This window comes from Daphnia magna, linkage group LG8 (genome assembly GCF_020631705.1).
Source record: "Daphnia magna isolate NIES linkage group LG8, ASM2063170v1.1, whole genome shotgun sequence".
In the NCBI taxonomy this organism is placed as follows: domain Eukaryota; kingdom Metazoa; phylum Arthropoda; class Branchiopoda; order Diplostraca; family Daphniidae; genus Daphnia; species Daphnia magna.
Genome location: NC_059189.1, coordinates 6,362,789 through 6,389,947, shown reverse-complemented (window position 1 = coordinate 6,389,947; position 27,159 = coordinate 6,362,789). Strand labels below are relative to the sequence as shown.

Sequence of the window (27,159 nt, the reverse complement as noted above, 5' to 3'; positions counted from 1 at the left end):
TTTGTTTGTTTTTTGTTTTTTTTATGGCCCGAAATCGGTTTCATTGAACAAATGCGTTGAACAAGTGAAAGGAAACAATTAGCGTCGTGAATTTCACATGATCTTGACAAAAGTAAAAATAAAAATAACTGCATGCACTGGACGGAGGATACATCATGCATGGCTTTATGATTTGGTGACATTCAGAAGACTTTGGGCAGGATTTTAGGAATATCCTGTTCCGAGATTGAAAAAATGACGACACATTTGAGAAAAATTGCGAGTGTAATTGAGAGTGTTCATAAAGTTGAATCTGTCGAATCATTGTCTTTCCTTTTCATTTTTCGTAAACCAAAATGTTTTGCAATTGTCATTTTAGGAGGGTTGAGAGATCAAAGTCAGACTTTGAGACAGAGGAGTTTCTTGGAAGGAGGGACTCGAGATGAATATTGGAAGGAATCGCGTCGAACTTCCTGGTTAAGATTGTTATCCGGTTGGGCAGCTACGGCTATCGAAATAACTTCTTGTTTAGCTTGAGTGACTGGTGCGTCTTCAGTAGAACTGATGTTTTTCTCCTTCATCCGCTTGAGAACAAGATGCTCTAGTGTGAATAGGTGTTCGTCATGGACTTCTGGCAGATTATCACTGCGAGTTCAATAAATTAATAAATAATTGCTAAAAGGCATAACGACAATGTGTTTAATGTCAAGAGTTACCGAAAGAATTCGGCTAAGCGTAAAACGTATTCACTGTTATGTCCAGCTTCTCCCTTGCAATCGGTGACCTGAAATTCATTAATCAATTATTAATGGGCAACAGAAAGTAAATATCTAGGTTTAACACGATATGCTTATTTGCTAGTTCACACAAAAACGTTCTCAGAAATTTAGCTTCTTATCAAGAAAGCTGTAACTATCGTACATGTCGCCCACCCTATTTGGACATTTCGATCTACAAAAAGCAGAATATTAGGAATGCATTATTCTTTGTTACCTTCAATAACAAAGGAAGTTGGATAATAAAAGTAACTTTGTTCTGTTGCCTAAATATACGGTCGAGACGGGAAATTTCACACTAGACAAGTTTGTGGTGTTTAATAAATTTTTCATTTTTTAAAATCCTTCTTCCACCTGTCGCATTCACTGGAAAGAATCAAGTGCGTTCCCACTGCGTGAACCACTTCGACCTTACACGTTCTACCCCGTCCAACGCAATTGTAATTTAGAAGGGAACATGAGACGTCTCAAACTCACTGTCCATGTATCAAAATGTTCCCAGAAGTGGTCATAACCGGGAAAGTTTTGATAGCGTGACGAGAAAGACGTCTACTGTTACACAGATATGTTGATGATATATTACGTCATCCATACCTGTGCAGCCACATCAGCCAGCGGAGCCGGACCCAACCACTGAATCAAAATTGTTCAAAGAGAGTTTAGATGTATTGTGTGGAAACCACCATAAAAAATGTAATGATATTACTTGTGGGTTGTGCTCCGTGGCTCGAAATACCAAGACCGGAAATGGTGTCATGACGCCGTTTCGGGGGAAGAACGTTGTGATCAGAGTTTCATAACCACCTTTTGTACATTCTCGGTCATTGAGATACCGTAGTGCTGTCTCGCCCAACAGTTCAAAAGCCAGGCCCCATGTGGTGGCCTGCAGAAAAAATTTTCAAAAATCTATGTAAACAAAAAGCAAATGTGTTGCTATTTTGAAAAGTTGGAACTTAGCAAGTAGTAAAGTTCTCTTAGTAACACTGCTTTTTCAAGCAAAATGAATAGTTGAATTTAAATAGAAAGAAGTGACATTGTGGTTTTGACAATGCCATTGTTTTTGCAAGTGTTTTTCAGTCTGATCTAGTTCAAACCCAGCTTCGCGTATTTTTAGTTACTCGAGCATTAGACGTGTTATCGGTTGACAAGAAGATAAATATAGATAGGGTTGGGTCAATAACTTACTTCATCTTCTTTGATCAAAGTTGCTACGCGCCCCGGCTGCAAAAGAAAACAACAAATACATTACATTAGTAATTATGTAGTACATATATCAGTATATATAGTATGTAAAAAGATAAAGATACATTTAAAAGTAATAACAATAATAGGACCCTTCCCTGTCTTCCAAAAGATTCCTTTAAAATACTATAATTTCGAACATTAACATATTTTTTACGCACACAACAGCTACGGATGAATGTTACATATTTCCATTACTTTTGCGCAGCTGCATTGTTAAGCGATTGTATGGGACTATGGGTAAACACCACATTGCGTGATGCAACAAAAATAAATTATCGCCACGCTATCTGGTGGTTTATTATTCAAGCATTGAGCGCGCAGTTAAAAAGATGATGCAATTTGACCAACGAATTGACATGTACGCATATTTTAAGATTTCTCAAAACCTTATGGATGTCATGTTTCTTACCTTATCGTTTGTGCCACGATGAGAATTGTTGCCTTGCCAAAATTTGCGCGAAAATCCGCGAATGAATCCTAGCTGATGGTTTCCATAGTCGAAACCTTGTAACCAGCAAAGAGAGCCGTAGCCAAACACCCACAAGTTGGTGCTGCATTCATTCGGATTCATTTTCAATGGCCTTCGACTTTAGCAGACAGACAAGGGCAAAACCAATCTAAAAGGAAAATGAGAGGTGGTGATCACAAACGAGGGAATCGGAAGGACGGCAAAGGGAGATGAAGACGGAGCTACGAAAACGGCCACATCGTACGGCGATCACTGTCGGATTGACGAGTCTTCAAAAAGTACGAAGACACTTAAAGGGAGGGGTTGGGAGGTCTGCGATTCTAGAGAAAAAGGGAGGTTACCAGAGAAAGGAAGGGAACTCCTAGAATCGTGGTCGAAGTAGCTGACAGAAACAACAATGTAACTTGCCCCAGTTTCTCAGACAGGACAGAACCGGTTTTAGTACACCGCGTCGAGATCTTGGATGACGATAGTAGACGAAGCGTCAAGCCTAATGTGCTGCCGCCCGATCGTCGATCCTCGTACTCGTAGGCTACGAGTACGAGGCGTAGCGTAGTCGACCAAAACCATTGAGCAGTGACCAGTGAGCCAGTGACTATTTGGCATTTTGGCTATATTCCAGAAGAAAGTCAAAGTACGTCTCACTAGAAATTGTTTTCGATAACAAGAAAACTACTTTCTTCAATCGGCAAATTTTGTCTAGCATTTTCTAAATAACGAGGCAGGAATTTCAGGTAAATTAGCGAAAACCTGAAAAATAACATTTAGCCGTATGTAGTATGGACTAGGGAGTAGGGACAAGGGACTACTGACACTGAGCAGAAAGAAGTCTTTCTGCAACAGCTGCGTTGTCAGTATTTATTATATTGATTTCTTCAGCCTACCCATTAGCCACAAATCCCACAATTGATTGCATATAGGGTTCGGCCCCGGTTTACGCGTGGGTTAACCGTGACCAGCTTATTACCAGAAGATAATGGCACGACACACGAATTTTTTTTTTTCTTCTTCAGCGTATTTTTCACCATCACGCCAGTACCTTCCGGTAGTAAGCTGATCAAGGTTAACCCGTGGGTGCACCGGGGCCAAGCCCTACTTCCATATCCACATCATCAAGCGATTCCAATCCCGTGATTCTCGTTTACAAAAAATGTTGTATGTTTACATTTAATAATGACTATATTATTTTTCTGCGCAAAGAAAATTGCTGTTCGTGAATCCTGAGTGATTCGCTTCAACTTTTTCTCTGTTTTTTTTTTTTATTTTGTAAAATTTGCTTTGGTTATATTTGCAGTTGTATCATTCACCAGCTACCGAATTAGAAATACGGTTAAATGTATCCTAATAGATCCAGAGCGTTGAAACCGTACACCTTCAACTTGTCTTTTCTTCAAATTTACTGGTTGAAAAGGTGACAGTTTCCTAGTATTCCGGATTGAATTATCAAAACATTGGGTTTAGGCGTTTAGCGGTAACATGAGGCACTTTTAACTAAAAAAAAAACCAAAAAAATTTTTAGATGGCCGTTTACACCAACGCGGGCGACTGGTACCTTCTTAAAAATCCTGACTGTCACTGGAAGGAAGAAGCAGCACCGCTTTTTGCTGCATTTAACGTTGGTCCTTTTAGCACTACGATCCCCAATATATATATATAAAATATATATTTATATATATTTTTTTTTTTTTTTGCTGAACGGCTTGTTAAAAAAACAGTTAATCTAGATTATTGGAACAGATTTATGATGTCCGCATCGAAAGGCAACTGCATGTATTCAAGGGCACTATCATCAGACCAGCTGAGTATTTTATCATTTAAAATTTTTTTAAAGTTCTGTCCCACGCTCCAAAGCAAAATTATGTTATGTATTGAAGTGTGATTGGATATGCAATCGTAGGTCCGAAAACAGGAACAGGTAATATCAACAGTCTTGATTGCTCAAAATATTTGGACATCTGCCATTTTTATTGATAAACGCCGTTTTGCGGCTCTCCAAGTAATCCAGTTTTCACCCAAACTCGATCGAAGTTTTTATTCCTTCCGGAGTTCTTAGCTCACATAGTTGATACAGTGTAAATTTGTTCGAAATTTCATGTAAATTTTACGAAAAAAATATGGGAAACTGTGGGAAATATTTGAATTTCAGCTGTTTCATTCGGCTGTTCTGCCATTACCGCAAGCGCAAACCATTCAACACAATATACAGTACCTGTAAAATTACTTGCGTCTAGAATATCATCACACTACCTTGCCGCTTTAAAAGATCATTTTTTCATATGCTCTTTAAAATTATTTTTCGTGATATCTATAATATTTCTGTTTAGACATCTCTTAATTACACAAAAACCGACTAAATACAATTTTTGGCTCTAATTTTGCACCTTTTGTAGAGTTAAAATGCGGTTCAAGATCCCAGTTGACTGTTAAATGAAAAGAATTCAAAATGACGTTGTTGTTTGTTTCTATCGTTTCTATTAATTTCCATTAGACGGTACCTAAAGAAAATGTTAACTCTAGTTGCTTACTGAAGCTGTCCGTCCGTTCGAATGGAAACTCATGCCATACACTTACAACACCGAGCCTGCCAAAGAAACCATCTGGTGAGAAAACACAAAAAACGCAAACTTTAAATCAGTCTTCCGACTGCTCCCTCCTCCGAAATTTGGAAACAAAGAAAGCTGAAAACAGAAAACTCCACATAAGCTTCATCTCAGCCATAAATCGGAACAAATTTTTTTTCGTACAGCAACCAAAATGATAAAACGTGTAAAACATTGAAAGAAAAAAAAAATAATAATAAGATAAAATAAATAAAACAATTTAAAAAAATTTAAGCATTCGCACAAGTTTGCAAGCGCCGCAACTGCCATCTGTTGCGAAACAAATAAGGGTCTAATGGCTAATTTTCGAAAGCATAAAATATATAAACTTTTTCCCATACAGGTTTTCTAGCAGAATTCTTAGAGAAAATCTTCAAATATTTTCACAGCTTTACAGCTTTAACATATATTTTGCTAACATAACAGTTAGCAGAGAATTTTTTCGGATTTTTGTTTTGTTTTCTTCTGGAAATTTTTTCGAAAAATTGGGATCGAGAAAAAACTTTAGCTCTCAGCTTCCACCTTCCAGCGCCCTTGACTAGTACCCTGCTTTCCCCACACATAAGCTTGTCTCAACTTGGTCTCCGCGAGACGGTCTCGAAGGGTCGAGACCGTCACCCGTACATCCCAGTGGGACTATCCCGGCCCTCTGATTGGCTCTCTCCCTCTCCTCACCCTATAGCCCCTCCACCCCTTCTGCTTGTGGTGTGTGGCCTTGTGGGGCTGTGGCGTGTGTGGAGTAGTCGGGCTGCCGCCTTCATTTGTTTGTTTTTCATGTTTATTTATTTATGATTATTTATGTTTATATTTATTGTTTCTAACTTACTATTTTGTTAATAAACTATTTGTATCTTCATTATATCGTTTTAAATTTTATAGCACAGGAATAAATTAAATATTGGTGTGTTTTCATTATAACTATTGTTAATTGTCATCCATGGGCAATTGGGTTGGTGCGGGTCTGAGAAAAAAGGTTCAAAACCCGATTTTGGGAGAATCGGGAAAACTATATGTCCAAAAGTTTTAATACTTATAGGAATGGATAAATCTTGATAAGGTCTATCCAATTCTGCAAAAATTTTGCTTAAGGTGTACTAATTAGGAAAGTAAACCGCTTCGCCATTTTACGGGTAGGTCGGTGCGGTTTAGCGGGGCTAAGGAACCCCCCTCATAAAAATACGTCATATTTCAATAATTTATTGCGGGACAACTATAAGGAAAAAATTAATGAATTTTGCAGAAATGGATAGCTCTTAGTAAGCGCTATCCATTTCTGTAAAATAATTAACATAATTTTCATAAACAAACAAATTTTGGACAAGACGTTGTTTGTAGTTTTTGCGCTCTAGATATATATACTAGATCCAATAGACTTAAGTAACAATATAAATTTTTTTTAAAACTTTTTTGTGTATGAATATTTTTTCGTTATCGTTGGATTTTTGTTTTTAATTTATTAATTTATGCTATTACACTACTTATACCTTTATTAAATCGCTTTTCAATTTATAAAACAGGAATGAATTAAAAATCGGTGTGTTTCCGTTTATTGTGAATGAACTCTCATGGGCAACTGGGTTGGTGCGGGCTGGAGAAAAACGGTTTCAACACCCGATTTTGGGACAATCGGGAAAACTATAAGTCCAAAAGTTTTAACAATTATAGGAATGGATATATCTTGATAAGATCTATCCATTTCTGTAAAAATATTGCTCAAAATTTCCTTATTGGAGAAGTAAACCGCTTCGGCATTTTTCAGGTAGGTCGGTGCAGTTTAGCGGGTCTAAGTTAACCCTCATCTCCCAGTAATACGGGAAATTTAAATAATTTTTTTCGGGGAAACTATAGGACCAAAATTAATAAATTTTATATAAATGGAAAGCTCTTGATAAGGGCTATCTATTTCTCTATAATTTATGAAAAAATATTCATACACTAAAAAGTTTCAAAAACAATGAAAATTATTACTTAAGTCTATAGGATCGAGTATATCTCTAGAGCGCAAAAACTACAAAAAGTTCTTGCCCAAAATTTTTTTGTTTATGAAAATTGTCTTAACTTTTTTACAGAAATGGATAGCTCTTGATAAGAGCTATCCATTTCTGTAAAATTTATTAATTTTGGTCTTATAGTTTCCCCGCAAAAAATTATTTAAATATTAAGTATTATTCGGGGGTGGGGATTACCGGATACCCGCTAAACCGCACCGACCTACCGGAAAAATGGCAAATCGGGTTACTCTTCCAATAAGTAGTTTTTAAGCAATATTTTTGCAGAAATGGACAGATCTTATCCAGATATATCCATTCCTATAAGTTTTTAAGTTTTGGACTTATAGTTTCCCCGATCATTACAAGATCGGGTTTTGGAACCGCCAACCCAAGGCCCATTGGATGACAATTTACACTTATTTAAGAAAACACACCGGTAATTAATTCAATCTATTATATAAAATGAAAAAAACAATTAATGTAAGTAAAAATATTGTATTTGTAAAACTTAATAAAGAACAAACAATAAATGTAAATAATAAAAATACACGAAAGAAACAAACAAATCAAAGCGGCAGCCCCACGGAAAACCACTCTGTGTACATCAGGAAAATGTGGGAGCGGAAAGCAGAAAGACATGGAAGGATGTAAGGGTGAAGAGAGCCAATCAGAGGGCCGGGATAGTCCCACTGGGATGTACGGGTGACGGTCTCGACCCTTCGAGACCGTCTCGCGGAGACCAAGTTGGCTTGTCTGGCTATTTGGTTGAATTGCTTGCCTAGCCTACAGATAAAAAGTTGTTAGAATTCCCGCAAGAAAGGCAAGGCGCTGTTTCTCACGATGACGCGTTACCATAGAGCTTATTTTTGACTCCGCCCCCAAACCCTCTCTTCTTTTCTCTTTTAGTTGTCCGGAAGTGTTACGCCTTTAATGAAAAGCTTTGTGAGTGTATCCTTTGCAAGTAACAAGTTATTTGACACCTTTCTGTGTTTATTTCTTTAGCAACTTGCCAAAGATATATTGGATAGAAGATAGAAGACATTCCTGACAGTTCAAATCTTTCTGCTATGTGTTTCTAAACTCTTGAAGTCTTCACCTGTGGATTAAGTGGAACACTGCAGTTGAATTTGTTGTGTAGAATCACTACAGATAAGATTCATGACCAAATTTGCTTCATTTTTTAATACTCCCTGCTACATGACTTTCCGGTGACAAAAGTGAGAAAAAATGAGTGAGCCAGATCGTAAAAGGAGAAAGTACCGGACTGAACATAATGCAAATCCTGGACCTGGACCACCTGTGCTTGGTGAGATGAACTGTGATGATGCTACTCATGAGCAGTTGGATGAACAAAATGAGTGGAAACGATTCAATCTTAGTGTTGAAAACCTCAATGACTGTTTGGTTACTCGGTGTGTTTGCCCCTGGAATTTTGATGACTATCAAAACATTGTCATTTGCTCAGGAAACAAGTGCTCTGAAATAGATAACCAAAGTGAAATACTCCTCTTTTGCTCTATAATCCAACTATTATGTGAAGAAATTGCTAGACAGAATAATGCTATCACAAGAAGCGGTAGATTTTGCCTAACTCTCAAGAGATTGAGAGTTCTCCTATTTCACCTCAATAGTGTTTCCGATCCCACATGTCTTCTTCAATGTTTTCTGCGCTCTTCAAACCAATTTATAAGTTTTGCAGCTGCCAGATCCTTGTCAGCTTGGCTAAAAGCAGCTGACGAAGGGGCATGTAAAGTCCTTTTGGATCGTCTACTTGATAATATAGTAAGTGAAATTTGGAAAACTTTTAGACTGTTATTCAATTTCTATATTTTGTTTCAGATCAGTCCTTTAGCCACCTCGCTGAGCACCCTCAACACTTCCGGGGCACACGGCCCTCTACCTCACACTGTGTCCAATTTACTAGATATTTTAAAAAGTTGTATTGAAGCGCCAGATGTTGAACCTCATCCTACTGAAGGTGCTACTGAAGATGAGAGCGAAGATGCTTCCTTTGAGTCCAACGGTAATACAGAGATACATAAAGTTTCATTTTCCTGGCTTACTGGTTAATAATTTGCAATCATTTATGCTATACCTAGAACGAACAATGAGTGTTAAGTTCATTTGTCATGGATTGCTGAACATGGAAGAAGCTTCTGAAGACTCATTGGTAACATAATGCCTTAAAGATATACACATATTCATTTGGTGGTGTATGTGTGTTTAAAACTCATCCTATTTAGGGAGCCGATCAAGTCGACCTAGATTGCCCGGATTCAGAATCAAAGGATTTAAAGGGCAGCGTTATTCGTGCTCTGGGCAAACACTGGAATGTTATTGTGACCTATTTTCATGCAGCTTTAACTCTTGCGCAGTCTGCTACCAGTTTACATTCCGAAGATATTTTTCCTTTGGTTTCCTTTTTATCGCTGTGGCAGTCGACAATATCCGTTAAAGCCAATGTATCCGTATTGGACTCGAAGCCGTTCTATTCGCGAATGGAAGCACTATTGCCGATCATGACGCCTTCACTAGACCCTATCATCTGGCGGGAAATGATAAATCTTTTCAATGAAGTTCTCTGCTACGGTTCCACACTTGCCCTTCAGGATTTTTTGCCAGACGAGCCTTGCAATCTGGCGCACTTGGTTATCCGTCATGTACGAGTTGAGAGATTACTGGATCGAGCCCCTTTCCAATCAGGACAGAATTGTACATCTAGCCGATCTTTGATGCAAAAGCTCGTACTTTTGGTTCTTAAAGCCGTTGCTGTTACTGTGAAGGAAACAAGATCTGAGAGTTCAAGCCTTGAATCTGAATCGAATTCAGAGTCAGGTCATTCTGACCCTCTACGCTCCGAGGATTCGGAAGACCTACATGCCGACATGACTGTAATCCTTCGCAGCATCAAACAAGTATTTCGCATCGTGGATGTCAGAATCAAAACCTGGCTGCCTTTCCACCCTGAAACGACGTTAAGCGAATGGATGGTGAAAATGTTTCACGATCAAGACGATTCCCTTATTGAAACAATGTTATGCAGTTTAGATATTAACAACGGCTTGTATAGCAATTGTCGTGGGCTTAATGCTACGTCTAACTCTCTTCAAACAGGATTATCGGATTTGAAAGGTAACAGTTGTATTATTTTGCTTGATATGATTTCTTTTTTTAAATCTTGCATTTATTATTCTACTCTCATGTTCCAATAGGGACGCTCAATCCTGTGCAGACATGGTTGAAATTCTTGGAAACTGTAGCATACGATACGGACGTTTTGTTGGATTTACTGGTCTCCAACGAAACGTGCTTTCTATTATACCTCTTGCGTCTTCTTAAGTTCATTCGTAGGAACTGGGAAGATTTTCTTTCAGTTTTAACCCATCGTCAACTAGAAGATGTCATGACCTGTTTCATTCGTTTGCGGATAGCCATCCGTCGATTAGTTGCCAAGAATCTTTTCCCTTACAACATTGGACCAATTGTGAAATTACTTGAAAAATGTGAAGAGCTCTACGAAGGAAAAGAAAACTAGTGCGACAACAAACTTTTTACAAACCTGAAGTGTTACTACATACGAAGAGATGAGCAGGTTATCCATATTCTGCACCTCAGCTATAGTTATAGAAACTACTTCGCTTTTTCGAATTGTTTAGATTGCTAGGATTCCTGGCTACTTCGCCTTGTTTTATTGAGTGGCAGGGAATTACATGGGCTGCTTTATACACACATGTTGTTCCGTGTATGGTTGTTGTTAAACCATATGGTATTCATCTTTGAAATACGTTGTATTCTCCTTAATTTTGTCATTTGTAAATAGAAAGTGGTTTTCGAAAGCTACTAACAGAAACTGTTCTGGTTTCCACCCTTCACTATGGATTTTCCGAGAATTTTTTATTTAAAAATACAATTCTAAATTTAATTTTAACCATTCTATTTTTTTCACGCTTTTTCAATAATCTTCCCTTTAAATGAAGGAAAAAAGCGGACATATTATGTTCCATTGGATATCGTAATTTTTCGGTTAAGTTATGTATTTCGCACAAAAAGTTAACATCCAAGAACAAAATTAAACGTTATTGACACCAATTTTTTCTTGTTCTAGCAAAAGTTGTAAATTTGATTCAAACTGTTCACATCTTATTGGCATTTCAAGGGAATAGAATGGGTTTTTTAAAGCAAAATCAGCGTAAAGCTCATAGACCCTCCGAAGGAGATGTTCTACATTCAATTGTTTTGGTTCTGCAACAATCAGAAACTTTATACCTTAGGAAATATAAAAAGATATTACCAATTAGAGAAGTTCAACAATTAGAATTGAGAATACCTGTTAATGTTTGGAAGCAATGAAGTTTAAATGTATCAGCTTCAAGGACTTCAATTCCTGATGACTTTATTTCAGGACTTAATTGGCTTGCAATTGCGAACAATGGGTAGAACATACTGGCTATAGGAGAAGCTGACATAGTTACAAACACTTACATAAAAAATTCAACCTTGCGTACCTAAAAATATCTTTTCATTTGTGCTAAGTTTAGGTCTTCCAAATTTCAGACAGAGGGGAAAATTGGATTGATCAGCTAAGAAAGGTGTAACTTCTCGTCCATCATCTAGTAACGTACCATTCAGCTGAATTCCGTTCATTGCTAAAAGGTTATGTCCGACATTAATTCCGTCTTTCTGGCCAAAGGCAACAACAATTCGTTTGTTTTGCTCAACCAATTGAATATCTAAGGGATAAGTGAACGTCTTTTCTACTTCTATTTTGATTGATGTGTGATCATATTGGTATATCAATCCTCCACTTTTGGACAGAATAAATATACTGTAAATTGCCATCTTTTACTGAGATGAACTACCAAAATCTTCCACAAATGAACTATTGTCGATGGTAAGTTGGCAATACCGAACGACCCAACAGGCCAACATGGGTTGTATTTGTTTTGTCAGCGGACGCGAACCGCAGGCAGCGGACGGGCCAGGATAAAATGCGGACGCGGACCGCGGACTGCGGACAGGAGAAACTGCGGACTTTCACCTGCGGACTGGCCCAAAATTTTTTGACAGATTTTTCGTGGACTTAGGGATAAAATGCGGAGCGTTTCGTACATGGAGCGATTAAAAGTGCGGACCGGACAGGATAAACTGCGGACTGGTATCTGCGGACTCCGTGCCCATATCTGATATTAAATTTCAAACTAAAAATAGTATTTAAAAGTCAACATATGCATTATTCAAAATATGAAAGTAAAGGACAGTTTATATAACATGCTTACTTCTTAACTAGGTAAACTCTTGGTACAACAATGCAAATAAAACATGTAATAAACTTAAAAGGATTTGGGGTATTTCCAAGGGGTTTTTTAAAACTCCTGAAAGGCATAATGCTGTTCTTTTGGAAGACATTCCTTGTGGTACCATTCTTTGCAAAGTTTGGTACCACATTGCCGCCTTCTGAAAGAAGAATTAACTGCGCTACGGTTGTCTAATTCAAATTCTTAGTTGTGCATAAAATAAAATAAAATATAATGGATTTGGCCTATAGGAAAAAATAAATAAAATAGTCAGCTGCTAAGAGCTGTGCGCATTTTTATTTTTATTCATTGGAATTGTTGCATGCATACATATTTTTAAAAAGCAACAGTTATCGAACAACAGCCAATGCATGACAAAAATAAGGTTGATCTGTCTTGTCCTGTAAAAACAAGTCAAATTTTGCTGCTATATATATTAGGAAATTTTTATGTTAAATACTATTATGAAATGAAGACTTTACTTACCAATTTTCTGCCTTACCAACGCATAGACATGTCTATATGGAATGCTGTATCCCCGTATAATACGCGGACTGCGGACAGCTACCCTGTGGAGAAACTGCGGACTGCTGTCAAAAATTTTGGGCCAGTCCGCAGGTGAAAGTCCTCAGTTTCTCCTGTCCGCAGTCCGCGGTCCGCGTCCGCATTTTATCCTGGCCCGCTGCGGACTGGACAAACTGCGAACTTTTACCTGTGGACCGGCCCGAAATTTTTGACAGCAGTCCGCAGTTTGTCCCAACTTGGTCTCCGCGAAACGGTCTCAAAGGGTCGAGACCGTCACCGCTACATCCCAGTGGGACTATCCCGCCCCTCTGATTGGCTCTCTCAACCCTTATACCCTTCCATGTATTTCTGCTTTCCGCTCCCACATTTTCCTGATACACACAGCGTGGTTTATCGTGGGAGTGGAGTTCACGCTTTGATTTGTTTGTTTCTTTGTGTATTTATATTATCTACATTTATTGTTTGCTGTTGGTTAAGTTTTACAAATACAACATTTTTACTTATATCAATTGTTTTTTTCATTTTATATAATAGACTGAATTAAGTACCGGTGTATTTTCTTAAATTAGTGTAAATTGGGCCATAGACCAGTTTCGGATGCTGCGTTGCAAAATTAAAAAAAATCCAGGGGGATTTCGATTGCAGGGGGAGATAGGAAAAAGGGGGTTTTTGATTTATTTACCCTAGTAATACTTTTCCAATTCAGGAAATGTTCTAGAATACTACACTTTAGACATTCTGCGTCTTCTCCAGTCTTTTTAAATAATTAATCATCCCTAGTTTATCCATGAAAATTAATTCAAGTAAAAGGCTAGGTAGTAATACTTTTCCAATTCAGGAAATGTTCTAGAATACTACACTTTAAGACATTCTGCGTTTTCTCCAGTCTTTATGAATAATTAATCATCCCTAGTTTATCCATGAAAATTAATTCAAGTAAAAGGCTAGGGATGCTGTTTAGTATTTTTTGCGTTTCTAGAGTCAAGAAAATATGTAAACATGGGTGATTCAAATGTGGATATGGGGATAATGGATAAACTAGGGATGATTAATTATTTATAAAGACTGGAGAAGACGCAGAATGTCTTAAAGTGTAGTATTCTAGAACATTTCCTGAATTGGAAAAGTATTACTAGGGTAAATAAATCAAAAACCCCCTTTTTCCTATCTCCCCCTGCAATCGAAACCCCCCTGGATTTTTTTAAATTTTGCAACGCAGCATCTGAAACTGGTCTATAGGCACTTGGGCTGGCGGTTCCAAAACTCGATCAGGTAATGATCGGGAAAACCATAATTCTAAAAATTTAAAAAATGATAGGAAAGGATGTATCTTTATAAAATCCGTTCATTTTTGTAAAAATGTTGCTTTAAAAAATACTTGTTGGAAGAGTTACCCGATTTGCCGTTTTTCAGGTAGGTTGGAACGGTTTACGGGTATCCGGTTACCCCCCCCCCAATAATAAGTAAAATTTCAATAATTTATTGCGGGAAAACTAGAAGACCAAAATTAATAAATTTTACAGAAATGGATAGCTCTTGACAAGGGCTATCCATTTCTGTATAATTTATTTAAAAATATTTATACCAAAAAAGTTTTAAAAACAATGAAAATTGTTCCTTAAGTCTATAGACCACGAACGGATGCTGAGTTGTCAGTTTTCAAAATGGTCGAGAATCTCGATTGTGGTAAGGCAGCCCAAAATTAACACAAGCTTCTTATGGAGACCCTTTTTTAATTAAATCATTAAGTGAGAAATAACTAGTCTTTTCTATTTATTATTTTTTTTTTCTGATAAGTCATCATTCTAGCTAGTAGCTTGTCTTTTTCTATTCCTGAAAAACTATGGTATATATTTTAATTTATTTTTTTTCCGGGGTTGTTAACATAAGTTCGTCGGCTAGTCTCAGTTTCAAATTAGTCGGCCGCCATTCTCATCTGTCAATATTTTAGTTTGTTCTCTTTGCCACAGACATGGCTACTAGCCAAAGTATTGAGTTATACCGTCTGTCACGATATTGTAGAGCATTAGTCCCCAAAGAGCAAAAGCTATACATTGAAAAACTTATTGCTATAGATTCTGACGATTCTTATCTTTTCCCATTGGAGTTGTGGAAAAGCAGTGGCTTTCCTAATTTAAGTGAGCACGACGTTTTCCAGTACTGCGTTGCTAAACATAGCAAAAGCACAGGATTACAATTATGTGCCTATAAAGCCATTAGAGATGCAGAACAGTATGTCAGTTGTGGATGGGTTAAGGACATATTCCGTGTGACATTGAGCAATTCCATAGTGATTGTAAAAAAGTGTTTTTTTTAACAGCTAACGCTCAAGGATCGAAAATCCATCTTGTCCGCCATAATGAATATTCTTCCCCTTGCGACCACTCGTTTGAGTGCAAATGGGGATCTCCTAGTCCATGCCCAAGATCTGTCTCCTCCAGATTTATTGTTGCAGCAGTCCCAACTAGGCGATGTAGAAATCAGGTGCATTCGTTCAAACCGAGAAATCGAGTTCAAAAAAATTTTTTTCGGAGTCTCCAGGGAAGATTCTGAGGAGGAAATTGTATCTGAACTCAATCACCTTGGAGTTACTAAAGCCCTTCGTCTAAGAAAGCGCATCGATGACACCCATGTTGCAACAGACGCGGTGATTCTCTGGTTCAGCTGCGCCCCGCCATCTAAAGTCCAAATTGCAAATGAGTTCTTTGGCACTCACGATCTTCGTCAACGGGGCGTTGACGTTGACGTTGACATTGACTCTTATGCTCAAATTGCTGGCTTTTAGGCCACACCGCCCCTAGATGTCACCAACAAAAGCGCTGCCGTACCTGTGCCAAACCGCACGTACAAAATGACATCGACACATGCCTCGCCTCGAAGTGCTGCCGTAATTGCAACAGCGACAGGCACACATCGGACGACTGGTCGTGCCCAGCCTGCCACATCAAACAACGAATTCTTAACTTTGCTCAAGCAGAGAACTTGTCTTTCCATCAAGCTAAAGACGTTCTTGCAAAAAAAAAACACTTACAAGATCCTGAGCCTATAACATCATGGTCCACTCAACTACTCCCCTCCGCTCAATGCGCCTCTCCCATCAACGCATCTCCGCCCGATCCCACCGACCCTCAGATCGAAGCCCTTCAGCTCGAAGTGCTCAAGTTACAGAGCAAAGTCAACTCCTTGAAAATCAGTTAGTCAAATATACACCGTTAGACGTCACTACTAAGTTGCTAGAAAATATTTCTTCGACTAAGAAGCTGTATGTGAACTGAAAACTTATTTGGACTCGATTGTCCCTGCAATGATAAGACTGACACCAAATATCTCCTACATTGAAGAAATCTGCCGAATCGTTCGCCAACAACAGGAATCTACCACCATCTCACCTGCATTACTCTCGACCGACGCCTCTGACTCAAATGAACATGTAACTACGCTTCCGGAAAAACCAAGTACTTCCCATGAACTCCAACATTGACATCATTCAGTGGAACGCAAACGGACTCAAAGGCCACAAACGAGAAGTATTCCTTCAACAGCTTGCAACCATTAACCCACAAATAGTCATCCTCAGTGAGACCCACTGGAATAATCTCCATGTCATTTTTATGACCCGCAAGATGAGATCATATATCATTGGGCATCAAAATCGCCCAGACGGTTTCGGAGGCGTCGCTATCCATCTAAAAAAGCATCTAAGTTTCAGCCTTGTTCCAACTGTACAATTCACAAACAATATTCAAGTAATTGGCATTAAAATTCAAAACCTCCTTGCAAAAGAATTAACCGTGTTTTCTGTTTATTGTCCAAAAGGCAACGCTTACGACCGTGATTTCATAACACGGCTTTTTTCCCAATCTACCGGTTCCACCATTATCGCAGGAGATTTTAACGCACATCATAGCCAATGGTCATCTACCCACATAACACAATGTAGTCCGTCGGATGTCCGACAGATGTCGGGGTCGGATGTTGAGTACATCTTTTTTATATCCTCCGGACAGCCCAATATCCGATTTGGATGTCCTATGGATGTATTTTTTTTTTGGTTTTGACCACCCTCAACAGCGCCGTCGGACATTCTAAGGATATCCGAACGGGCTTTCATTTGGCTATAAATATGACGTGTATTGGACCTCTAATTTTGAAAAAAATCATTAGGCTATATCAGGATTCGAACTCAGGTCTACCGCACCACAGTGGAATAATCTTCCACTGTGCCAATCTATATACATATTGAATATCATTTTCAAACACTCTAATCGAATTGTTGTAAAACACTTGAGCTTTTTTCGATAACAAATCACATACAGGATTTTTGAGAAGTCAAGATGATGTCGAAATTAGGTTAAACCAGAAGTGTATCAATTGAAATTAAACATTTATGCTAAATATTTTTTGAATTTTAAACTTCAGCATGATTTATTAAGTTTAAAGTAGTTTTTTATTATTTGAAATGAAAATCCTATCATAAGTGTACTTTCTTTGAATATTATTAAATGTCGAATAATATTTATTTTCTGTAAGTTAATTTCCAATGGCTTGGTTCCCGTAAGCTTAACGGAAAGCCTGTGCAAACAAACTCACGACTTACATATATTTTATTCATTTTTTGTAATAAATTTAAAAATAAACCATCCGGCAAATAGATAATTACTCCTTTATTTTGTTAATTTTTCGTATTAAATGCTGGACTTAAAATAAAAATACGTTCAAGGGAAAAATTTGAACACGGTTAAGTTCTCCCCTTTTGGAAACAAAGAAATTTTGACAATTAATAATGAAACTTGGTGATCGGCTGCAATTAGTTCTAATCAAGTTAACCGCCCCGCACCGATAAAGTGCATTCGGGGTTGAATTAAGTTGCCATTTTTTCAACCGGGGCAGTGCGGGGAAAAATTTGAGGTTAACCCGTTGCCCCGACGCAATTAAAAAAAAAATGCCATTCTTTCGGTTTCAGAGTAAAAATCGGGGCAAGCGGGTAGAACGAGCTATTATCGGGGTTGTTATCGGATCGATTGGGTGATACAGTCAATCGATAATGTTTTTTGCATTGATGAATCGATTGATTACAATCCAATTGATTGCAACTCAATTGATTGCAATCCAATTGATTGCAAACCCCAATTGAATTCGGGGAGAAGAATTTTCCACCCTGAGCCACGCCTCGATGGCCCTAAATGAGAAACCCGATTTGCAAAAAAGCGCCCTGATTGGCTCGAGGTCGATCCTTAAATGAAACAATTGAAAATCTTCTTGGCTGTTGGAAGGAGGTCCGTAGAATATAATTTTCGCACATCCATTGCACTTCCAAGGTGACTAGCCGACGGACATCCCTGGAACTACCCATTGAGTACATACGGACATACATACTAACGGATGTTCAGCCATGATTCGGACATCCGACGGCAGAAATGTGCTATATGGGTACACGAAAAGAGAATCAAGGTGGCAAAGCGATCTCGGATTTGTTTTAACGATACACCAGAGTGGATACTAGCCATCCCTAAAGATTTAGTCACGAGAAGGTGCCCTCAGTCTGGTAACGGCGCTACCATTGATCTTATCTTTCTTACGACAGACCTTGGTTTACCACACAGTATATTCACCGGGCCCTTTTGGAGCAGTGACCACATTCCCATCTTCGTCACCTTAATGGGATCACACAGCAAATCAATCTCGCCACGAATCTGGTGCCTCAGAAAATCTAAATGGGATGCCTGGAACAAAGAAGTTAGCACAGAGTGCGGAAAAATTTTTTTTGAAAAAAAAAGTAAAATTTGCTGCAGTAGCCTGGGGGAAATGGGGAGGAGCTTCCAGACAGGCCTAGACATGAAGGGGAAATCCCCATTGAATGGCAAACTGGTTGTTTCGTTTCGTCTCAGTTAGTCGTTGACCCCGACCTTGGTCAACAATGTCTCAGCCTAATATTTACCAACAATTATTTGAGGTATATTGTAAGGCTTATCCAGACAAGAAAAAAGAAACTTGCCAAAAAGAACTTAACAAATAATGGGAGTCAATAAAATCAAGTTCAGAGAATAAACCGTTGTTGATAAAACCAAAAGCTGAAGAATATCTTAAAAAGCTTAATGCTATTGTTGCGAAAAAAAAAGGTGGATTAATGCAATTTTTCGCCAACTCATCGATATCTCATTTAAAAACAAAAACAACCATAGAAAGGCCCCAAGAACTCGAATTTCAACCTGATTCGGATCAGTTTTGTGAACCTTTATTGACGGACTCTGAAACAGAATAGAACATTTGTTCAAAAATTACGAGTTCTGCGAAAAGGCCTGCCCAAGAAGCAACTAAAAATGAAATTGATCTATTAAATGGGGATTTGGTTGGTCTTTATAATCGACCAAAAATGGACATGCTAACTATAGAAGAACAGGAAATTCTTAAGACTAAGAAAAGAAAGCTGGATGAATGTAAGAAAAAACTTAAAAATTTACAAGATCGCAAACAAAATCAAAAAAAGTTCCGTGATAATCGTCGAGAAGCTCTTAATTCAGCTGTTGTTGCTGACCCTAATTTAAAATCAAAACTGAAGATCAAGGACTCTGGTAGGGCGGGTAGGCCTCGCCTCGAAGAAACACAGCCTTTGTTGTTGTCTGAAATTGTCCGAATCGCTAGGCATGGATCAGCGGCTCATGAAAAGCGACAAGATGAAATCTATCGTAGCATCTTAACCTTGGATGATTTAACTGAGCAACTTACTAAAGACGGATTTCACGTGAAAAGATCATCAGTGTACCTTCGATTACAGCCTAAAAGGAGTAGTAGCCACCAAGGAAAGCGCCATATTGACACGGTTCCAGTGAGACTTATTCGGGCTCAGAACGACTTTCATAAAAGTCATCCAGATCAGAGACTGTGTCAAGCAACTATATGTACCATGGATGAACTTGCATCTCTTTTGGGACCGTCAGAAGTGTGCTACATCTCTCAAGACGACAAAGCAAGGTATTTATAATTTCAAATAATTTCTGGCCTTTTATTAGAACTATTTTTCTATTGTCACTGTCTTTTTATTTACTGCGGTTATAAAATTAACGTGGAATTATTGGTTATTTTCAAAGAGTGGCTATAGGGATAACGGCAGCAAATGTACAGGCTCCTATGCTTATGCACATGCAGTATCGGGTAAAAATTCCGGACCATGATTGGGTTGTCGCAGCTGGGCACAAGCTCATCCCATCTGTATATGCAGGCATAGCTGTTGACAGAAATGGCCTAGGAATGCCCGGTGCTGTCGGATATTCAGGTCCAACTTATGTCGCCATTCGCTCCGGCAAACATTGTTCTTCAACTGCTTTAAGTCATTGTATGGACTTTGAACGATTACTGAACCTCCCTGAATTCAACTCTATAACAAAAAGTTCAGATGAGAGAGTGAAGTCGATTGTTATGTTCTCAGGTATAAAATCAAATTGATGAATGAAATTTAATTTCTAACACTTTTTGTATAACTATTTTCTTTCTACTAGTTGATGGGGGTCCTGACGAAAATCCTCGTTACAACAAAGTAATTGAAGTTGCAATACATCACTGCTTGATGCGATTTTCATCTTTACCAATGCACCAGGTAATATAAACTTTATAACAATCCTATTGGATGAGATTTTTTACACACCCATATACAAAACGCCTTTTCATTATATTTTAACATAAAAAGGCAGGAGTGCCCATAATCGAGCAGAGCGAAGGATGGCCCCTTTAAGTCGCCCACTATCTGGGTTAATTCTTCCTCATAATTACTACGGGAACCACCTTGACGCAGCTGGTAAGACCATCGATGTGGACCTTGAAAAACAGAACTTTGAGAAAGCTGGGACTACTCTGGCAGAGGTATGGAGCGAAGTAGTATTTGATGGATATCCTTGTGTTGCTGAATATGTGGATCCGAATTATTATGAATTCAGTCAAGATCGGCTCAACGTGAAAGATCAGTATTGGTTTTCGGAGCATGTTCGCACGAGCCAGTACTTTACGCAAATTGTTAAGTTTAAAAATCTAATATGTTGTATTAACGAGCCGAGAAGCTCATACTTGGCCGTTGTTCCTACGCGGTTTATTCCTCCTCCGATTCCATTGATCCAAACTGACAAAGGGTTAAAAGCTTCTGATCGAAGTGGCTTTGAAAGTCACGTCTTTCCTTCTTTATTTTTATCGCTCCATCTTTCACGCGACTTATTGCCTAATTCAACTAAAGAAATCCTTACGCTCCCTTATGATCTTTACACACCCTCAATTCAGTCGCAGTTATTGGATCGAATTTGCCAAAAATGTTCGCTTTATTTTGCATCGAAAGTTATGCTGAAGAGTCACATGATTGTACACAAAAAGAAGACTCAAAGCGCAAGTGCAGTTGTTGAGAAAGAGTTCATCGTCACAAGAACTAGACCTGTTCGCATCGCAGCGATGCGACAGAGAGAAATGATGGCTATCATTGTATCAGATGACAATAATGGCTTAGAAGCAGAGGATGCAGAATGGATTGACAAAGACGAATTGGATATTTCTGGAATCCCACCATTTGTCGAAAAGCCCTCGATCTTATCGTGCCCAGTTGTGACGCTTGAAGAGCATTTTTATAATCCATGGGAGAACGATGAGTGAATTAAAAAATAAGTCATATCCTGCCTATTAAATTGTTTATAACGCAGTTACACCCAGAATCAATCAATATTTGTGAGCAAATTGTTGTTTCATGTAAAAGTTAAACGGTTGCTAAAATACAGTTTTTTAAACCCTTTATTTGCCTACTTTTTAAGATATAGTTTTTAGGGGGGGTCTTGCCGTTTACTACGTAATTAGGGGGGAGGGGGTTTCCGATTCTACTCAGCTTACCACAATAGGGGGGGAGGGGGTCCAAAAACAGTAAAAAAGCTACTACGTAATTTATGAACAGCCTCTCAGCGGACGACTACAGTACTAACTTCGCCACAAGAGACGCTGTTCTCGAGTTCCAGTTCCAAATTCGGACTCCACAAGCGAATAATAAAAAAAAAAACTAGCAAAGGAAACCCACACCCAAAAAACTAGAATTACGGTTCTTTCCCCTTTTTTCTTTCGCCGGTGCTTTTTGTGGTCTTCAACGGAAGACCCGTAACTTTCAGGGCAACCCTGATCTGGTGGCACCTTAAACATCTCAAAACAAACAAACAAGATACTCATGCCTTGATTAGTTAAAAACATGTTTTTTGTGAGTCAATAGTGTATACTGTGAAGAATTTCACAAATATCTCATGAATTTTTCAATATATCTCGCCTTTTCCAAAACGCCAAGGCTGTTTGAATGGGACGATAGTTTGAAATTTTCAGTCATTTTTTCCACAATTCTTCACAATATACACTATTTACTCACAAAAAACACGTTTTTAACTAATCAAGGCATGAGTCTCTTTGGAATTTCGAGGTAATTCAATTGAGACAGCAGACGGCAGTCTGCTTTCCATGAAAAAAGAAAAGACTTGGGATTGGGCATACGACGCGTCAAGGACGTTGCCGTGCGTCAGGGTTGAAACTAGGGCTCGGCCCCGGTTTGCCTCAAACCGGGTTAGACCCGGTTCGTCGCAACAAATTACCCAACCCAACTCGTTTGACTATTTCTCAAATGGGTAGGTAAAGGGTGGTTCAAACGGGTAAATGGTCAACCCACCGCCATCTTGGAAAATGGTGGACATCATGGCGCCAATTCAAAAAATAGGTCAAAACATGAATTTTTTTTTCGAGAAATTCTGACACCAGATGGCATTGAAGCACCTGGCTTGACAGAGGACAAATAACAGTTCAGCTCAGGACTCAGGACACACGTCAGCGGCCGAATTCCGAACCTCGTTTTAATCAAATTCTTACAAGTTTTTTTTATTAGATCGCGGAAATTCTTAAGCTTAGGAGCCAAAGTTGATTCTGAACACCTTTTTGGACCGCCTTAAGTCAAGAATTTAAAATTTTTTTACTGTTCAAACCACTTTAAATTTTTGCTTGGTAAAGCACCTTTTCGTTTGCTTGAACAGCGAAAAGTCACCCAAAAGTTTGCTTGAAACGAAAAAGTCGGCTTCGAAGTTGGCTAAAGGCCATTAAAAAGTTGCGGATTAGTACATGTAGACAGCCATCACTTCTTTGTTGACATTGTTTTGAATTACAGAATGGACCGAAATGTTTTGCTTTTGAATAATTGGAAGAAGAGCTTTAAAACATCAACGTTTTCCTAGAAAGTGAATTTAGTGATAGTTTTAGTTAATAGTTTTTATTTATTAATATTTTGGGTTTGTCGGTAGGAGCACCAAGTAAAATACACTCAATTATTTCTTCCCACGCCTTCTTCTTTTCCTTTTTTCTGACAACGGCACTGAATTTATTCCATAGAACATTCTATTTTTACATTTACGCAAATTTTAGAACTATTTAGTAAACATCGGCGTACTTTTTCTATAAAAATGTTATTAAACTGATTGCTTTTCTTAGTTTGAATTCAAACACTAATCCTGTTGTTGGTTTGACCAGATATTTTTATCACCATTATTGCTTTTATTGGCCATATTACAGCAAAACAAAATTACAGCTAAAAACAATGTCGCGTGCTAATTAAGACGACTTCTTCTGGTGCCCTTAGGGTGAGCGAAAGTGAACCCTATTAGCTGATTTTATGTACCCACGTAACCGTTCACTAAAATTTTGACTCAAGCTAAGAAAAAAGTGGTGAAGAAAATTCTTCCCTTCAAGAAAAAACTTGCCAATCCAACTCAAGTTAAGCAAATTGGCCGACGAAATAGAGTTAAAAATTAATGAAAAAAAAAACTTATGCTTAGGTGGCTTAAGTCAGATTGGCAAGTTTTTTTCTTTTGCTTATGCTTAGACCCAAGTTGGGAATTCGACCCCAGGTGTCAGGTCAAGTCAAGCATTCAAGCTAATTCAAGTTCACTGTCCTCCTGTCATATATATATGGCTACATCTACATGCGTGTGGCGGACTGGGCCTGGCAGCCTATGACGGCGTGTCAGCGTCCCTGCGTCAAAGCCGTCAACGTCAATGCGTCATTAGTTTCCTATTCCTAGACTAGAAAGTAGCAATTTCAATTTTCAAGTTCTGTACAAGTCTTTGGAATTGCGAGAATGAGTATTTATCCCGAGACCGTCGAAGCCCTTGTATGCTTACGGTCTTGGTATAAAGCAGGGTTGGTAGGGGAGGTTGATGTTGTCAAACATTACAAAGATGATGTCGATTATGCTTCGGCCGGGTAGACTACGCGTATCAGACGTTGGAATCTCGCAAGTTGCAACATTGGTTGCTTCGTCTTTATTTGTTTTGGTTTTATTCTTGCTGGTTGGCAATTACTTATTAAATTTTTGCTTCGCGAAAACAAAAATATAACCGGCAAATACAATTGTTTCAAATGAAATACTTAATGATTTTTTTATTTCTTCATAAATACTTAATGATTTTTAATTAATATTTCCGACTATCGAGAAAAAAAGGCCTTGGAAATGACATCGAAACCAGGTTTCAGAACCGGGTAGTGAAACCCGGGTACCACCCGGATACAACATTTTAGGACCGTTACCCATCCGGATCCAACTTTTGATCCAAAAACACCAAACCAAGTAGCCACAATACCCACCCATTGGGCTCGGGAACGAGCCCTAGTTGACACCCTAGCGGTGTTGTACCAAAGCGCAACAGCCGCTTCGGTCCCAACCCTACTCACCCGATAAAGGAGTGAAAAACATCTATAGAGGAGAAAGCAGTTGCTATCCCTTTATAGGGGAGAGTCGAACCCACAGCTGTCCGGGGAGTGAAAGCCTCCACCAGTTGGCAGCACAATGAGGTAGAGAGGAAGTTTTTCAGTAGGGTGTATGGGAAACGAAGCGAATAAATGGAAAAAAGGACAAAAAAAAAATGCAATAAAATAACATAAAATTTTTTCACTGTAGTATGTTATTTTTTCTTGGATAATACGCAATATTTAAAATCAAATGGTTCTTTAATAATTAGTTAATTAATTAAAGTTTTTTTGCTTTCCGCGTTGACTTTTCTTTCACCCTCTTGTTTTCAGTTATTTGGAGTCTTTTTTCTTAGGCAATGCACTTCATTCTAGTGCACATGAAATCGATGATGATGTTAGTCAGGAAGACTATCAAAAATTGGGCAAATGTTTCATCCAAATTCTTTCACGGAAATTCTGACTTCGCTTGAAGCGGCCAAACTACCCCAAGTTGGTTGTGAAGAACACAGGATAGTCTTCATGACTAACATCGTTAGCATTTAGTCATGAAGACTATCCTGTGTTAAAAAATTATGTTAAATGATATGAACGATATTTTTTTTTAACAATTTTCATTGTCTTAGGCCCTGGGTATGATGACGCGCTTTTACAACGCAGCACATTTTTCCTTACAAAGAATGTAAACAATACCATTTAATATTAAAATTTAGCTGTTTTCTAGAACTAAATACCCACGAATTTAATATTAAAATGTAGTTCGTTCACTTGCCTTTCACCCAAAATTATTACTAGTATCCTTCGGTGAATTGTAAACGTTTCACAAACATTTTTTCACGACCCCCTTTTTTCCTTATGTGTATTTCTCAGAGGAAAAACGGACTCGTGACCAACATGGCGGAATCCACAAGAGTGCGTTCGCAAGCAGGGGGGGTACGCGTTAGTCACTTCCTGTATATTAATTTTTTTTTACTTTTTTGTTTATGAATATGTTTTCAATTTTCATAAGTTATGCAGAAATGGATAGTTCTTCCCAAGAGCTATCTATTTCTGTAAAATTTATTAATTTTTGTACTATAATTTTTTCACAATAAATGATTGAAGTTTTACTTATTATTGGGGGGGGTTACTGGAAACTCACTAAACCGCACCAACCTACCTGAAAAACGGCAAATCGGGTAACTCTTCCAATAAGTATTTTTAAAGCAATATTTTTGCTTATTATTAAATGGGCAGATCTTATCAAGATATATCCATTCCTATCATTTTTTAAATTTTTGGACTTATAGTTTTCCCGATCATTACCTGATCGTGTTTTGGAAAAGCCTACCCAAGTGCCTATGGCCCAATTTACACTAATTTGAGAAAACACACCGGTACTTAATTCAATCTATTATATAAAATGAAAAAAAAAATTAATATAAGTAAAAATATTGTATTTGTAAAACTTAACAAACAGCAAACAATAAATGTAAATAATATAAATACAGTACCCACCAAACGATTAGGTACACCCCCGTTTTTTTAGTGCATTCTTATGGTGTTACGGGTCTCAGGAAAACTTAAATATCTTTTTACTGGTAAGGACAATTTTTTTTTCTTTTTTCCTCTTTCAGAAGAAAAAGTGCTCTAAAAGTTATCTTAAAATGAAAAAATTGTAGGAGTTACACCCAGGGCGCTAAAGTATCGTTCACATGATTAGGTACACCATTTTTCTCCCCATAAACGCCATGTTAATACCGGCGTTTCCAAAAATATAAATAAAATACTTCAAAACATCCTTAAATTAATTTTTGTATGCCGAAGGACGCGTTTTTCTTTACTCGATTAGAATATAGTGCATGTTTTTGAATTATTTGAACTAAAACAATGCTTCCCTATACCCCAAAGTTGTTACACTCAAATATTTTACAGAAAAAAATAAGATTTGTGCTTGCGCCACCAGGTGCACTGGGGTCAATTTCAAGTGCTCAGATTTTTTTTCTTTAAACACAGCTAGATTATTCGTATAAAAAAACTAAAAAATAATTTAATTTTATCATAAGAAGAATTAATTTAATCTGTTTTGATTTTTGCTGTAATGTAAACAACAACTAAAAGAATGTCTGTGAATTTGTTGTTATACATTACGGCAACAATCAAAACAGATTAAATACTTTCTTCTTATGATTAAAAAATCAATTATTTTTTATTTTTTTTATATACGAAAATCTACTTTTAGAGCACTTTCTCTTCTGATATAGGAAAAAATTAAAAAAAATTTGTCCTTATCAGTAAAAAGATATTCAAGTTTTCCTAAAACCCGTAGCGCCATAAGAATGCACTAAAAAAACGGGGGTGTACCTAATCATTTGGTGGGTACTGTACACAAAGAAACAAACAAATCAAAGCGCGACCTCCACTTCCACGGAGAACTACGCTGTGTGTATCAGGAAAATGTGGAAGCGGAAAGCAGAAATACATGGAAGGGTATAAGGGTTGAGAGAGCCAATCAGAGGTCCGGGAAAGTCCAACTGGGATGTAGCGGTGACGGTTTCGTGGCAAGG

The 27,159-nt window shown here is 38.0% G+C and overlaps 3 protein-coding genes, 1 long non-coding RNA gene and 1 pseudogene across 5 annotated transcripts; 3 read left to right on the top strand and 2 right to left on the bottom strand.

The window, feature by feature from the left end:
* LOC116935654 (glutathione-specific gamma-glutamylcyclotransferase 1) lies at positions 1-2,954 on the bottom strand. Its single transcript, XM_032942932.2, has 7 exons — positions 2,811-2,954; positions 2,410-2,617; positions 1,941-1,976; positions 1,462-1,638; positions 1,350-1,388; positions 696-763; positions 1-624 (listed from the first exon to the last, which is right to left on the bottom strand). The coding sequence occupies exons 2-7, from the start codon at positions 2,569-2,571 to the stop codon at positions 378-380; spliced, it is 729 nt and encodes a 242-aa protein (XP_032798823.1). The 5' UTR covers positions 2,572-2,617; positions 2,811-2,954; the 3' UTR covers positions 1-377.
* Positions 2,955-3,020: 66 nt separating this feature from the next.
* LOC123475518 lies at positions 3,021-5,925 on the top strand. The gene is made up of 3 exons (XR_006650684.1): positions 3,021-3,203; positions 3,989-4,084; positions 4,185-5,925. It is a non-coding gene; the product is annotated as an uncharacterized LOC123475518 (long non-coding RNA).
* A 1,994-nt stretch (positions 5,926-7,919) lies between these two features.
* LOC116933560 (protein lines) lies at positions 7,920-10,988 on the top strand. Of its 2 annotated transcripts, XR_004400165.2 has the most exons (6): positions 7,920-8,842; positions 8,900-9,083; positions 9,160-9,230; positions 9,304-10,192; positions 10,273-10,652; positions 10,717-10,988. XR_004400165.2 is itself a non-coding variant. In XM_032941311.2 (5 exons), the coding sequence occupies exons 1-5, from the start codon at positions 8,288-8,290 to the stop codon at positions 10,593-10,595; spliced, it is 2,022 nt and encodes a 673-aa protein (XP_032797202.1). In that variant the 5' UTR covers positions 7,920-8,287; the 3' UTR covers positions 10,596-10,988. The 2 variants fall into 2 exon arrangements, 1 of the variants encoding a protein (XP_032797202.1); XM_032941311.2 differs by having other exon boundaries at positions 10,273-10,988.
* An 88-nt stretch (positions 10,989-11,076) lies between these two features.
* Positions 11,077-12,024, bottom strand: LOC116933561 (trafficking protein particle complex subunit 4). The gene is made up of 3 exons (XM_032941312.2): positions 11,566-12,024; positions 11,388-11,507; positions 11,077-11,326 (listed from the first exon to the last, which is right to left on the bottom strand). Exons 1-3 carry the CDS (start codon positions 11,897-11,899, stop codon positions 11,130-11,132), a joined length of 651 nt encoding a protein of 216 aa, XP_032797203.2. The 5' UTR covers positions 11,900-12,024; the 3' UTR covers positions 11,077-11,129.
* A 6,630-nt stretch (positions 12,025-18,654) lies between these two features.
* On the top strand, positions 18,655-19,923 carry LOC123475233 (annotated as a pseudogene).
* Positions 19,924-27,159: the final 7,236 nt, after the last annotated feature.